The sequence below is a fragment of the Oncorhynchus mykiss genome, chromosome 22, assembly GCF_057628025.1.
Source record: "Oncorhynchus mykiss isolate SJ-2025 chromosome 22, ASM5762802v1, whole genome shotgun sequence".
Classification (NCBI taxonomy): Eukaryota; Metazoa; Chordata; class Actinopteri; order Salmoniformes; family Salmonidae; genus Oncorhynchus; species Oncorhynchus mykiss.
In genome coordinates, this window is record NC_143043.1 from 11,617,681 (window position 1) to 11,633,565 (window position 15,885).

At 42.4% G+C, this 15,885-nt stretch overlaps 3 protein-coding genes across 31 annotated transcripts in view; 2 read left to right on the forward strand and 1 right to left on the reverse strand.

Moving 5' to 3' along the window:
• Positions 1-15,885, reverse strand: part of LOC110501351 (peripheral plasma membrane protein CASK) — a 202,496-nt gene that overhangs the window by 52,886 nt on the left and 133,725 nt on the right. The gene's annotated exons all lie outside the window — the stretch shown is intronic.
• Positions 347-3,828, forward strand: gpr34b (G protein-coupled receptor 34b). The gene is made up of 3 exons (XM_021578870.3): positions 347-927; positions 1,642-2,263; positions 2,399-3,828. Exons 1-3 carry the CDS (start codon positions 831-833, stop codon positions 2,964-2,966), a joined length of 1,287 nt encoding a protein of 428 aa, XP_021434545.2. The 5' UTR covers positions 347-830; the 3' UTR covers positions 2,967-3,828.
• LOC110501354 (cysteinyl leukotriene receptor 2) lies at positions 3,790-15,748 on the forward strand. 2 transcript variants are annotated; one of them, XM_090215474.1, is made up of 4 exons: positions 3,790-5,331; positions 5,773-5,845; positions 14,618-14,963; positions 15,078-15,748. In XM_090215474.1, the coding sequence occupies exons 3-4, from the start codon at positions 14,769-14,771 to the stop codon at positions 15,663-15,665; spliced, it is 783 nt and encodes a 260-aa protein (XP_090071600.1). In that variant the 5' UTR covers positions 3,790-5,331; positions 5,773-5,845; positions 14,618-14,768; the 3' UTR covers positions 15,666-15,748. The 2 variants fall into 2 exon arrangements, with proteins under 2 accessions (XP_090071600.1, XP_021434547.3); XM_021578872.3 differs by lacking the exons at positions 3,790-5,331; positions 5,773-5,845 and having other exon boundaries at positions 14,439-14,963.

The following is a 15,885-nucleotide window of genomic DNA, read 5'->3' on the forward strand; positions in this document are numbered from 1 at the left end:
CACATTCTGAAGTTACTTTTGTCTCCATCTATTACTAGTTTTCAGTTTTTCCCAAAATGCTGGGTTGGGCCAAGGGTTAGGCCGAAGATAGTTCTCCTGAGTGGTAAATTAAAATCGGGTTGAAGCTTGAACCATAGTGGCTACAGAATGTTTTTTTTTGACAACCTAATAAAAATGAGAAAGCCTGTACGTGGGTCAACCGCTGTCCTATATAAGTAACATGTATACTTCAGGTATGCTATATAATCAGTGTATACATTTTATAAATTGTGTTCATGCAGGGTTCCCTGTATACATAGGCGGTCTATGCTCTGTGGTCCTAGCGGTTGCTCTAGCAGTAGGCTAAGCCCTGCCCTGTGTGTGTGTGTGTGTGTGAGCAAAAGTGTGCGCGCGCTCTGCCCTGTCTCTCGGTCTCTGTGGTTTAAAGCTGTAGTCAACCCCCCCCCCCCTTTTTGCTTGAAGTTTTCTCAGTTAAGACTCTGTACTTTGGCATTTCACAGCTTTCGAGAGTAGATCGCAGCTGAAGGGAATGCAGAGAAGGAGAGGAAATAGAGAGAAAGTGAGAGAGGAAGAGGGGAGAGAGATTCTGGGGATCCTGAGGCTTTTACGACCTGTTAGTCACAGTTCTCCAGAGAATAGTTGAAATCGTAGAAAGACAGATACTGAGAACCTAGAGACCTGGAACCTTCATCTACAGGCATCTATTCAGGGCAGCTCCAACTTGAAATGAACGGGGAAATGAAACGGGGAGAAAAGCTGGAGCAAAACAGACTGGATTAAGAAAATACAATTTATGCTAAAAACAGAACTACAAATCTGAAAGAGAATGAATGAGGGGGAGAGAATGTGCCACACATGAATGTGCCGCACAAGCACATTCACAAAGAGTGAAGAGAAACAACATCTACAATGGTCACAATTCACTGGGTGAGTACAGTGTGTATTCAATGAAAAGCTGTTTCCAGATTAAGGGTAAGGCAAAATCATTTTATGTGATTGTGTTGTGAATTCTTGTGTTGCCATTTTTGTTTCAAACCGAACGCATTGATTATGTAAATTCTAAATCATATTCTCACAGTGCAAAGACAAAATTATTTCCATATACTGGATAGAGCCCTGAGTGAGGGAATTACAAAATACCACCCGCAACATTTCCAATCAAGGTTTAACTGGCAGGTCTCTGAAGTATTTTGCAAAGGGGAAAAGTATCACTGTTAATTTGAAAAGTAAAGTAAAATCTGTTATTCCCTGCATGTTCCTCTATAAGGTAGGCCAGGTTGTGTAGTCTGTAGTTGTTTGTCAGGTGGTCAATCAGCTGGCCAGAGATTTGTACAGGACCTGAGTAATGTACAGTATAATTAATTATTAGTGGATTAGGTGCTGATCTGGACCTAAATCATCCAGTTTGGCCTCCTGCCATCAAAACAGACCAGAACTAATTAGAGCGAATAACTTTCCCAAGAGAACATTCTGTAAGAACCAAGAAACACTTTTGGTTGATTTAAGGAAGTAGATTTTTAAAAAACGAGCTTGTGCACTATATGGAATGTGTCTGACTTTATTATGATAGTTTATGATACGAGGAAGTAGACAACGTTTCTGGATAAAATGTTATTTTCCCTGACTTTCTCCCCTATGCAGGACTAAGGAAGAGGGAAACCGATGCTATGACAACCAACTTCCCTGCCAACGTCACATTCTTTCCCTTTCCCAAGTCCTCCCACTCACTCATCGCCACGGAGACTACCTTCAAGAACCTCTTGACCGCCACAACCCCCGACCCCAGGGAACACTGTCAACTTGACGACAGCTCCCTTCAGATCCCTCTAGCAGTCCTCTACTCTGTCCTATTCGTCTTAGGCCTGGCCGGCAACATACTGGCTCTCTGGGTCTTTCTATACGTCCACTCCAAGAAGAACTCTGTCCGAGTATTCCTCATCAACGTAGCGTTAGCCGACCTGCTACTGGTCATCTGTCTCCCATTCAGAGTCCTCTACCACAGTAAAGGGAACCACTGGGACATGGGCCCAACCCTCTGTAAGGTTGTGGGAAACCTCTTTTATATGAACATGTATATCAGTATCACCTTATTAGGGTTGATCAGTGTGGATCGCTATCTGAAGATCCAGCGTAGCGTCCTGTGGCAGTATCGCCGCCAGGCCACCAGATGGAGCTCCACCGTCTGTGGGACCATCTGGATCCTGGCCCTCGCCTCCGTCATACCCATGATCCTCCTCTCCGAGGGCAATGAGGAGTTGAACAAGTGGGTTTTATTTTTCAAGAAAAATGAATTTACAAATTTTTCGAGGAGAACTTTGTTGATATGCTTTATTTGAGTAGGGTCCAACATTTTGAACAATTACACTAATAGTAATTTTATTTTCTCCCAATCCCCCAGGTGTTTCCAGTATAAACAGCGAAAGCATGCGCAGGGGAAGGCCTATTTTAACCTCTTCCTGGTTGCTGTGTTCTGGTTTGTGTTTGTCTGCCTTGTGGTGTCTTATGGGAAAATTGCACTCAAGCTGCTGAGGGCGTCGAGAGATAAACCGGACCTCCCCAACGCGACCCGCTACAACCGTACTGCCAGGAAGTCCTTCTTCGTCCTCTTTCTGTTTACCATCTGCTTCGTCCCCTATCACATGGTCCGGGTGTTCTACGTCGTCTCCCAGATCAGCGAAACTTCCTGCTTCTGGAGGGGTGTGGTAGACCAAGCCAACGAAGTGGTGTTGCTACTCTCTGCCCTCAACAGCTGCCTAGACCCCATGATGTACTTCCTGTTGTCGGAGTCCGTGAGGAAAGAGACACTCCGATTGGTCAATAAGATGTTCCGACTGAGTGCCTCGGGTGGCAGTGGGAGTGGCTCCAGTGTGGATTGTGGGAGGAGCCTTGAGGAGCAGCCAAACGTTAGTTTCATCAGTAATCTGAGGAGAAAAATAACTGTCCAGCCCTCCCTCCTTCAGATATAAATAAGATGAAGTTGTCACTAGACACTGATCCGAGGTCAGTTTTGGACTTTGTTGGGCCACAAAATAGCAGCAAAGTCCATCCTCCTTCAGGTATCAGGACCAGCCAGCATAAGCCATTTTGTGCCAAGAACAACTTGAAGAGGGACAGTCCGGGAGAGCATGAACACGACTCCATGGAATTGGGGCATTAACTATTAGAGTCTTTATCATAAAGGAAGCATTAGCATCCAGTCAGATGACAGTTTTTGCAGGGTATATGTCATGTTAAAGGACTGCACAGACATTGAGAGGACCATACAGACACCACAGTGACATTACTGAGAGCATAATGGGACTTTTATAAATGAAGAAATTGAATCACTTGGTCATGACAAGCATTTTTTCAAGCTTTTTGCCTGTTTCAATGTTTCATATATTGCCTGTGAGAGAGAGAGAGAGAGAGAGAGAGAGAGAGAGAGAGAGAGAGAGAGAGAGAGAGAGAGAGAGAGAGAGAGAGAGAGAGAGAGAGAGAGAGAGAGAGAGAGAGAGAGAGAGAGAGAGAGAGAGAGAGAGAGAGAGAGAGAGAGAGAGAGAGAGAGAGAGAGAGAGAGAGAGAGAGAGAATGCTATAGTGGTTCCTCATTATATCATTATTTTATTAACAAAATGTGTTTCTTTGTTTTTTAGGCTACTGTACAGTCTACAATACATACTGTAGTAAACATGGGAAAGTGTCTAATTCCTTACATAAGGGAGAGCAGGCCATGTCTGTACTACAGAATGCAGGGCACGCAGGAGACCGGTGTTATTTCATAGTTGTGATGTCTTCACTATTATTCTACAATGTTGAAAATAGTAAAAATAAAGAAAAATCCTGTAATGAGTAGGTGTGTCCAAACTTTTGACTGGTACTTGCTTAATTAATTTGATTAATATTATGGTGTTTCTATTCCATGAAAAATGAAAAATCCTCTGGGTTTCCGTTAGGATGGAACAGAAAATATGGCGCTGTACAACGTGAGGCTCATAAATTCAGAGCATTGTCAGTTTGTAAATTCAGACCGTTTCGCTCTCGGAGCACACTGGACGTTCGAGCCGAGGAGTAGGGTTGATTTGAGCGTTCTGGCCTTACAACGGCAGTCAAACACCCAAGCTTGGCTAGCTACTTCCAGACACAAATGAGACCACTCTGACCATTTTACTCGGCCTAGCAGAGCTGGTAAAGCAGTTTTTGTGTTAACCAGAGCGTTGGTGACTGTAAATGTGCTGCTGGAAACATTAATTACCCTTTTTTCCGACATTTACTGACACCGGTCATATTCAACGGTTGTTGGGCGCTCGTAAATGAATTATTCTGCGCTCTGGTACACTCAGACGAGAGTGCTCTGAAATCCGTGTAGATAGTAGGCTGGACACCAGACATTTTTTATTTTCTTTGCTGATAAAAACTAGTTAATTGCATCCGCCGTGGAGACCAGTTTCATAATATGACCATATTTCCCAGCTGCTTGCTGTCGTTTTGAAGTAATTGCAAAGAACAGGCCTTATTTTAGAGCATTTTTCACCCTGCCAGCTCCTATTAGTTCTATTGAGCACTGTGGCACCAACTCGCCTTCCGAACGTTCTATTCCCAGTTTATTGTTCAACGTCACAATGCCTGCTTCGCTATTGTTGGCAATGAGACCTGCTCACGTTGTTTTATAGTTAAAATGTAAACACAAAAACATTTAATTGGAACATTTGAACTGCGGTCTTCCCATTGTTTCCTAAGGGGGAAATATAGGCATGTCTGTCTATTCCGCCAAATATCCCGTAATGTGTATATTTAGATTTTTTTTTCAAGTCGGACGCCATTTTAACCATGAGAATCTCTTCTTTCTAATTATGTAAGCCTGGGCAGCTAGCTTGGTTGTCATCAAATGCTAGCCCTAAAATACTTTTTGCCCTTGGAACACTGAGCGGCCCCCATTGTTTTCCTATGGAGAGGCATTCTGGTCTATTTCGTCAAATATCTCACTGTGTATATTTGGATTTTTTAGGTCGGGCACCATTTTAATCAGGAGAATCTACTCTGTAATTATGTACGTTTGGGCAGCGAGCTCATTTGTCATCGATTGCTAGACCAGAAATAGTATATTTATATTTTTTCCCTACTTTCTCATTACGCAGACATAAGCACAGTTGACACCATCGAGGTGCGGATGTTTACTTTCTACACAAGTAATATCTCAGTTATTGTTTTAATATCTACAAAAAATAAGCTATTTTCTTTACTTTCAGAGAGCGAGCTGATCAATGGGTTGAAAATGTAGATATTGCCAGATGTTCACTGTCCGAGGAACAGGCCGTGGAAGCTTCATTGCTGGCAAAAGTGTCCATAACCAGAGGTAATTAAACTGTTCTGTGTTCCTTTTCTCTCTTCCTCTCTGCCTGTCTTGTACATGGAACCTGTCTAACATGCATTAATTAAAAAACTCTTAAGATGTCAGCTGCTAATTTTCAGATTTACACTACATAAACACAGCCATTTTCACTGAACTATCTGTTGCTGCCAAGTCATTATTTCCCTGGGGGTTAGCTTTGCAATAACCAAGTGGTGAGACACATAGCCCTCTATATTTAAATGTTTCAGGTACGCTCCGATAGGTGTCTGCGTCACATACAGTATCTTCTATTGACATTATCTTCTATTGTTTGTCCTCATGTGTCTGTTTTTCAGCATAAAGTACTCTGTAGCCACTTAGTGTGGACACCAGGTGAGACCAGACACACACAATAACAGTCTCTCTTCACTTCATCCCTCTCCCCCTTCTCCCTAAATCCTCTAGGTTATATCAGCTGTTTTGGTGAACCCCTCCCGCATCTGAACTGGCTGACACAGAGGGCACAGCATGATCATAGGTGAGAGGTCACTTGGTCGGGTCAACAGGAAGTATTATTAAAGATGCTTTACATTGAATTACAAATCAATCATGTTTATAGTCTATTGCATAGTTACAATGTGTAATAATTGATGTCCCAGGAGCAGGAGTGGTAAACACTGTTGAAGTGTATAATTTTCAGGACCCTGTCTTTCAAAGATAATTTGTAAAAATCCAAATAACTTCACAGATCATCATTGTAAAGTGTTTAAAACCTCTTGGAACCACCCATCCCGGATCCGGGATAATTGTCATTAACTACGCTAAATAGCATAGCGCAACGGTCAAATAATCTTACTAGAAAATATTCATATTCATGATATCACAAGTGAAATATAGCGAAACACAGTTTAGCCTTTTGTTAATCACACTGTCGTCTCAGATTTTTAAATTATGCTTACAGCGAAAACAATACAAGCGTTTGTGTAAGTTTATCGATATACTAGTAAAACATTATGTACACCTATCGGCAGGTAACTTGGTCACGAAATTCAGAAAAGCAATCAAATTAATCGTTTACCTTTGATGAGCTTCGGATGTTTTCACTCACGAGACTCCCAGTTAGACAGCAAATGTTCCTTTTGTTCCATGAAGATATTTTTTATATCCAAATACCTCCGTTAGTTTGATGCGTTATGCCTAGGAATCCACCGGAAATAGCGGTCACGACAACGCAGACAAAAATTCCAAATTATATCCATAATATCGACAGAAACATGGCAAACGTTTTTTATAATCAATCCTCAAGGTATTTTCAAATATCTATTCGATAATATATCAACCGGGACAGTTGGCTCTTCACTAGGACCAGGAGGAAATATGGCTACCTCTCTGTTTAGCGCAAAAATCACACTGAGAGCGGACAACTGACCACTTACGCAATGTGGACGTTTACGCTCATTCTTCAAAATAAAGGCCTGAAACTACGTCAAAAGGCTGTAGACACCTCAGGGAAGCCACAGAAAAAGGAATCTGGTTGATATCCCTTTCAATGGGCAATAGGGATGCATAGAAAGACAGGGGGTTTCAAAATAAGAGTTTTTTTCAGGATTTCGCCTGCAATATCAGTTCTGTTATACTCACAGACAATATTTTTACAGTTTTGGAAACTTTAGAGTGTTTTCTATCCTAAACCGTCAATTATATGCATATTCTAGCATCTGGTCCTGAGAAATAGGCAGTTTACTTTGGGAACGTTATTTTTCCAAAAATAAAAATAGTGCCCCCTAGCTTCACTGTTTTGCATGCTTGTTCAATGAACCATAAACAATTCATGAACATGCACCTGTGAAACTGTCGTTAACTTCTTTGGGACTGGGGGGCAGTATTGAGTAGCTTGGATGAATAAGGTGCCCAGAGTAAACTGCCTGCTACTCAGGTCCAGTTGCTAATATATGCATATTACCAGTAGATTTGGATAGAAAACACTCTGAAGTTTCAAAATAAGGCTTCCACTAGATGTCAACAGTTTTTAGAACCTTGTTTGATGCTTCTACTGTGAAGTGGGGGCGAATGAAAGGGGATTGAGTCAGAGGTCTGGCAGAGTGCCATGAGCTGACCACGCACGTTCACGTGATAGTTAGCTTGCGTTCCATTGCAATTCTACAGACAAAGGAATTCTCCGGTTGGAACAATATTTGAAGATTTATGATAAAAACATCCTAAAGATTGATTCTATACTTAGTTTGACATGTTTCTACGAACTGTAATATAACTTTTCGCCTGAACTTTCGCATGGACTTGCCTGCGCGTCGTGAGTTTGGATTGTGTACTAAACGCGTGAACAAAAAGGAGGTATTTGGACATAAATGAGGGACTTTATCGGACAAATCAAACATTTATTGTGGAACTAGGATTCCTGGGAGTGCATTCTGATGAAGATCATCAAAGGTAAGTGAATATTTATAATGCTATTTCTGACTTCTGTTGACTGTACAACATGGCGGATATCTGTTTGGCTGTTTTGTTGTCTGAGCGCTGTACTCAGATTATTGCATGGTGTGCATTTTTGGTAAAGCTTTTTTTAAATCTGACACAGCGGTTGCATTAAGGAGAAGTTTATCTAAAGTTCCATGTATAAAACTTGTATTTATGATGAGTATTTCTGTAAATTGATGTGGCTCTCTGCAAAATCACTGGATGTTTTGGAACTGCTGAACATAACGCGCCAATGTAAAGATTTTTTTTATATCAATCAATCAAATTTATTTTATATAGCCCTTCGTACATCAGCTGATATCTCAAAGTGCTGTACAGAAACCCAGCCTAAAACCCCAAACAGCAAGCAATGCAGGTGAAGAAGCACGGTGGCTAGGAAAAACTCCCTAGAAAGGCCAAAACCTAGGAAGAAACCTAGAGAGGAACCAGGCTATGTGGGGTGGCCAGTCCTCTTCTGGCTGTGCCGGGTGGAGATTATAACAAAACATGGTCAAGATGTTCAAATGTTCATAAATGACCAGCATGGTCGAATAATAATAAGGCAGAATAGTTGAAACTGGAGCAGCAGCATATATAAATATGAACTTTATCAAACAAAACATAAAGTGGGGCAAAAAAGTATTTAGTCAGCCACCAATTGTGCAAGTTCTCCCACTTAAAAAGATGAGGCCTGGAATTTTCATCATAGGTACACTTCAACAATGACAGACAAAAAAAATTAATCCAGAAAATCACATCGTAGGATTTTTTTAATGAATTTATTTGCAAATTATGGTGGAAAATAAGTCAATAAGTCAATAACAAAAGTTTATCTCAATACTTTGTTATATAACCTTTGTTGGCAATGACAGAGGTCAAACGTTTTCTGTAAGTCTTCACAAGGTTTTCACACACTGTTGCTGGTATTTTGTCCCATTCCTCCATGCAGATCTCCTCTAGAGCAGTGATGTTTTGGGGCTATTGCTGGGTAACACGGACCTTCAACTCCCTCCAAAGATTTTCAATGGGGTTGGAATCTGGAGACTGGCTAGGCCACTCCAGGACCTTGAAATGCTTCTTACGAAGCCACTCCTTCGTTGCCCGGGCGGTTTGTTTGGGGTCATTGTCATGCTGAAAGACCCAGCCACGTTTAATCTTCAATGCCCTTGCTGATGGAGGGAGGTTTTCACCCCAAATCTCACGATATATGGCCCCATTCATTCTTTCCTTTACACGGATCAGTCGTCCTGGTCCCTTTGCAGAAAAACAGCCCCAAAGCATGATGTTTCCACCCCCATGCTTCACAGTAGGTATGGTGTTCTTTGGATGCAACTCAGCATTCTTTGTCCTCCAAACACGACGAGTTGAGTTTTTACCAAAAAGTTATATTTTGGTTTCATCTGACCATATGACATTCTCCCAATCTTCTTCTGGATCATCCAAATGCTCTCTAGCAAACTTCAGACAGGCCTGGACATGTACTAGCTTAAGCAGGGGGACACGTCTGGCACTGCAGGATTTGAGTCCCTGGAGGCGTAGTGTGTTAATGATGGTAGACTTTGTTACTTTGGTCCCAGCTCTCTGCAGGTCATTCACTAGGTCCCCCCGTGTGGTTCTGGGATTTTTGCTCACCGTTCTTGTGATCATTTTGACCCCACGGGGTGAAATCTTGTGATCGAGGGAGATTATCAGTGGTCTTGTATGTCTTCCATTTGCTAATAATTGCTCCCACAGTTGATTTCTTCAAACCAAGCTGCTTACCTATTGCAGATTCAGTCTTCCCAGCCTGGTGCAGGTCTACAATTTTGTTTCTGGTGTCCTTTGACAGCTCTTTGGTCTTGGCCATAGTGGAGTTTGGAGTGTGACTGTTTGAGGTTGTGGACAGGTGTCTTTTATACTGATAACAAGTTCAAACAGGTGCCATTAATACAGGTAACGAGTGGAGGACAGAGGAGCCTCTTAAAGAAGAAGTTACAGGTCCGTGAGAGCCAGAAATCTTGCTTGATTGTAGGTGACCAAATACTTATTTCCCACCATAATTTGCAAATAAATTCATAAAAAATCCTACAATGTGATTTTCTGAATTTTCTTTTTCATTTTGTCTGTCATAGTTGAAGTGTACCTATGATGAAAATTACAGGCCTCTCTCATCTTTTTACGTGGGAGACTTGCACAATTGGTGGCTGACTAAATACTTTTTTTGCCCCACTGTACATTTATTGTGTAACATGAAGTCCTATGAGTGTCATCTGATGAAGATCATCAAAGGTTAGTGATTTATTTTATCTCTATTTCTGCTTTTTGTGACTCCTCTCTTTGGCTGGAAAAATGGCTGTGTTTTACTGTGACTAGGTGCTTACAGAACATAATCGTTTGGTGTGCTTTCGCCGTAAAGCCTTTTTGAAATCGGACACTGTGGCTGGATTAACAAGAAGTTTATCTTTAAAATGGTGTAAAATACTTGTATGCTTGAGGAATTTTAATTATGCGATTTCTGTTGTTTTGAATTTGGTGCCCTGCACTTTCACTGGCTGTTGTTGAGGTGGGACGCTACCGTCCCGAATATCCCAGAGAGGTTAAGACACTAACAGTTTACAGACGGTAGGCAATTAAGGTCACAGTTATACAAACATAGGACACGAAAGAGGCCTTTCTACTGACTCTGAAAAACACCAAAAGAAAGATGCCCAGGGTCCCTGCTCATCTGCGAGAACGTGCCTTAGGCATGCTGCAAGGAGGCATGAGGACTGCAGATGTGGCCAGGGCAAAACATTGCAATATCCGTACTGTGACATGCCTACGACAGCACTACAGGGAGACAGGATGGACAGCTGATCGTCCTCGCAACACCTGCACAGGATCGGTACATCTGAACAACACACCTGCGGGACAGGTACAGGATGGCAACAACAACTGCCCGAGTTACACCAGGAATGCACAATCCCTCCATCAGTGCTCAGACTGTATGCAATAGGCTGAGAGAGGCTGGACTGAGGGCTTGTAGGCCTGTTGTAAGGCAGGTCCTCAACAGACATCACCGGCAACAACGTTGCCTATGGGCACAAACCCACCATCGCTCGACCAGACAGGACTGGCAAAAAGTGCTCTTCACTGACGAGTTGTGGTTTTGTCTCACCAGGGGTGATGGTCAGATTGGCGTTTATCATCGAAGGAATGAGCATTACTCCGAGGCCTGTCCTCTAGAGCGGGATCGATTTGGAGGTGGAGGGTACGTCATGGTCTGGGGTGGTGTATCACAGCATCATCGGACTGAGCTTGTTGTCATTGCAGGCAGTCTCAATGCTGTGCGTTACAGGGAAGACATCCTCCACCCTCATGTGGTACCCTTACTGCAGGATCATCCTGACATGACCCTCCAGCATGACAACGCCACCAGCCAAACTGCTCGTTCTGTGCGTCATTTCCTGCAAGACAGGAATGTCAGTGTTCTGCCATGACCAGCGAAGAGCCCGGATCTCAATCCCATTGAGCACGTCTGGGACCTGTTGGATCTGAGGGTCAGGGCTAGGGCCATTCCCACCAGAAATGTTTGGGAAACTTGCAGGTGCCTTGGTGGAAGAGTGGGGTAACATCTCACAGAACGGTCAAATCTGGTGCAGTGCATGATGAGGAGATGCACTGCAGTACTTAATGCAGCTGGTGGCCACCAGATACTGACTGTTACTTTTGATTTTGACCCCCCTTTGTTCAGGGACATATTATTCCATTTCTGTTTGTCACATGTCCCTGGAACTTGTTCAGTTTATGTCTCAGTTGTTTAATCTTGTTATGTTGACACAAATATTTACACATGTTAAGTTTGCTGAAAATAAATGCAGTTGATAGTGAGAGGACATGTCTTTTTTTTGCTGAGTTTACATGCAGACACAGCATCATTCAAATAATGGAGTTTGATATGATTGAAAAACAATGTCTCAGAGATTCATACCTGAACCGCACCAAGGAAGAGTACATAATCAGTGAATACATTCAAATGTACAGGCTACAATGTGGGAATCTCATGCGTGGTAATAACTACAGTACATGTATATCGGACTTGCATCCTTGGCACAATAAAGTTATTACATTCTACTCAATCCATAGGCTTCATGAATGTCATTCGGACATGAAGTTGATACAACAACTATGATAGCTGAGGTTCATAGTTTGGTATGAATATTAGTTCAGAACCTAACGTTTTAAGGTCCATACACAGATTGGCTACATACTGTAGCTGGCTACACATCCATAGGCATACAGTTATTTTTATCCTCCACTACACAATAAGCATGCAAATAGTTAGCTAGCTATGTCACCTCAGCTGCATTGCAAGGCAAGCTTACACAATTGTACATTCAATTTGCAGTAAATGCTTTAGCTAGTTTGATTCTCCACTGTTTCACAAGATGACGGCCTGGTTTGCTGGTTTTCTCAGGAGTCCCTAAAACATTAAACAAGACAAATTACAAATTCATTCTCCTGTCATAATACTACCTAGCTAGCTGGCAAATGTTAGCTAGTCATAACTTGCTAAATAGCGATTAGCGAACTCCCCCTTGTGGTGGTCTGGAGCAATGAAACCATACCTCTAAGTCCCACGGTGCAAGCTCGCAACTTTTAAAGTAGGAACCACTCCAAAATTAAGGAAATCTTTGACTATGTACAGACTCCGTGAGCATAGCCTTGCTATTGAGAAAGGCCACCGAAAGCAGACCTGGCTCTCAAAATGAGGTGGAATCTGAGCTGCACTTCCTAACCTCCTGCCAAATGTATGACCATATTAGAGACACATATTTCTATCAGATTACGCAGACCCACAAAGAATTCAAAAACAAATCCAATTTTGATAAACTCCAATATCTATTGGGTGAAATACTAGTGTGCAATCACAGCATCAATATTTGCGACCTGTTGCCACAAGAAAAGGGAAACCAGTGAAGAACAAACACCACTGTAAATACAACTTGCATTTATTTATTTTTTATTTTCCCTTTCGTACTTTAACTATTTGCACATCATTACATCACTGTATACATAATATTTGGAACTTTTTGAAGTATAATGTTTACTGTACATTTTGTTTCGTTTTTTTCCACTTTTGTTTATCTATTTCACTTGCTTTGGCATTGTAAACATACGTTTCCTATGCCAATAAAGCCCTCGAACTGAATTAGAGAGAGAGAGAGAGAGATACTGAGTGACTGAGTTTTAGGTGAGAATCTGAAGTTAGTAACAGGAAATTAGATATAAGCATCGAGAGAGGGTGACCAAGTTAAAAGGAAGTGTTTATGTCTGATGCTAGTCAAAGATGGATCTAACAATAGATAATACCCAACATAGGTCCTCTGTCAATCTATCTGTTCACAGGCTTAATGGAACCAGCAATCATCCACACTGGTATGATTTCTACAGTGCCTTCAGAAAGTATTGATACCCCTCGACTTATTTCACATTTTGTCTTACAGGCTGAATTGAAAATTGATTACATTGATTTGTTTTCTCACCCATCTACACACAATACCCCATAATGACAAAGTAAACATGCTTGAAAATATGGAGAGTGGTACTCAGAAATGTGTTGTATTGGATTTGCCCCAAACACTTTATATTCAGGACAAAAAGTAAATTGCTTTGTCACATTTTTTGCAGTATTACTTTAGTGCCCTGTATTCTGTACAGGCTTCCTTTTTTCACTCTGCCAATTTGGTTACTATTGTTGAGTAACTACAATGTTGATCCATGCTCAGTTTTCTCCTATCACAGCCATTAAATTCGAACTGTTTTAAAGTCACCGTTGGTCTCATGGTGAAATCACTGCGGTGTAATTAATAACTTTACCGTGCTCAAAGGGATATTCAATGTATTTATTTTTACCCATCTACCAATAGCTGCCCTTCTTTACGAGCCACTGGAAAACCTCCTTGGTCTTTGTGGTTGAATTGGTTTGAAATTCACTGTTTGACTGAGGGACCTTACAGATGTTTAACGAGTGAGCTGAGAGTCGGGAAGCAAGTCTAGGGAGTGTGTTTTAATCAAGGAGGTGATGGCCTCCAGGTGTGTGTCATATTGCGCAATTACACGTAACAATGGTGACAGGTGTGCGCCATGACGAGCAGACAGGCGACCTAGAGACCGGAGAGGGAGCACACGTGACATTATGTGTGGGGTACATTCATAGTCATTCAAAAATCATGTTAAACACTTACTACACACAGAGTGAGTCCATGCAATGTATTATGTGACTTGTTAAGCAAATTTTTACTAATGAACTTATTTAGGCTTGCTATAACAAAGGGGTTGAATACTTATTGACTCAAGATATTTCAGCTTTTCCTTTTTAATTAATTTGACATTATGGAGTATTTTGTGCATTTTTGAGCTATGATACTTTTGATGCTGATATTTCTGTGTGTTCTTACAAATCTATGAAACGTGAGAATAGTTTTTTGTGTGTTGTTGTTTGTCCATAAAAATACAGAGTTCCCCATGTGGAAGTTATCTACATGCAGTGTGATATTGTACTGGATGCATTGTTTACTGTACATTTGCTAACTTTATTCCTCGATATTATTAAATGAATGATAATTCCAAAGAAACCTATCCTGGGTGTTTTCTCCAGACCTTAATAAGTGGAGAAATGTATTTGAACTCTACTTGGTTTCGTTTGTGGCGCCATGTCAGATAAAAATGTGATGTGAGAACTCAGACAAGCATAAGCACACACACACACCTTTTGCTCATCTACCTCCCTACTCTATCCCCTCCCTCCAACTACATCCTCCTCTTCTCCTCTCTCTCAAATCCTCCTCCTCCCTTCCTCTCTCTCCTCTTCCAGACAGTGTTGGCTATACCCTGATTTTGTTGTCACACAAGTCAAACCCTGGCTCTACCTGGCCCTGTCACTCCTGGGTTTCCTAGCCAACAGCCTGACCCTGCATGACCTCTGGAGGTCGGTGTGGACCCCCACCGTCATCCTGACTCTCAACATGGTGACTTCTGACCTCTTGCTGTGCACCAGCTTCCTGTTCCGGGTGGTATACTACCGTAGGGGTCACATCTGGTCTGGAGGGGACAAGGTGTATCAGGCCGCCATGCTAACCATGATAACAGTCTTCTACGTCAACCTCTACTGTAACATAATGCTGCTTCTCTGGACCAGTGTGACGCGCTACGCCACCGTGGTATGGATGCCTACAACAACAAGTCTTCAAACTTAAATGGATTGATTTTTAATGAGGTTATTTTAATTGACCACTACCACTCAATTTTGCTCTAAAATGTTTCCCTGGTTGTAGGTGCGGCCTCGCCCTGCCCTCCTTACTCCCCTCACCAGGTCCAGAGGATGCTGGGTACTCTGCCTCATCACCTGGGTAACTGTGGCAACGGTGGTGAGTGCCAGTGTGGTACTTCAGATCGAAAGAAGAAGAGGAGGAGACAGCTGCTTTGACATGTTGGAGAATCACCACAGAGAAGAGTTCAACAACCAACACTGCCTGAGAGTGATGCTGTTTTTCATGATTCTCACCTTTATTCTGGTCTGCGATGGGGGACTAGTGTTGCATCTACAGAGTGTCAGGGGGGCCAGGAACAAACACACCAGTGAAGGAGGGGTGACGGAGGTGGTTGAGTTGCGGGGTGGAAGAGGGGTGTGTGGTGTGTTTAGGGGAGAGGGAGGGCAGGGGGAGAACAGACGGGGTGTAGACTTGGGGGTGCGTTCAGGGGCAGGAGAGAGGCAGGGGGTGAAGGGTGGTAGTCTGAGGGTACGAAGGAAGATCCTGGCAGCGGTTGTGGTGTTTGTGGCGTGTTTCCTTCCCTACCATGTCCAGCGTGCAGTGACCCTGCTCTCACCACACGGGGGCGACTGTGAGAAGGGGAAAACATGATGGAGTGTGACAAACGCAACCATAACCATAGCAGCGCTGAGTTGTGTTGTACTGATCTACCAATAAATACATTTTCAACACAACAATACGCTTTATTTTCTCTTCAGCTACATGAGTGTTTCTCAGCAGAAGTCAGTGGGTGAGTATTCAGCTTGTAAGGTGGTCGACCAATGATTGCATGCATGCAAACACACACACACACACACACACACACACACAC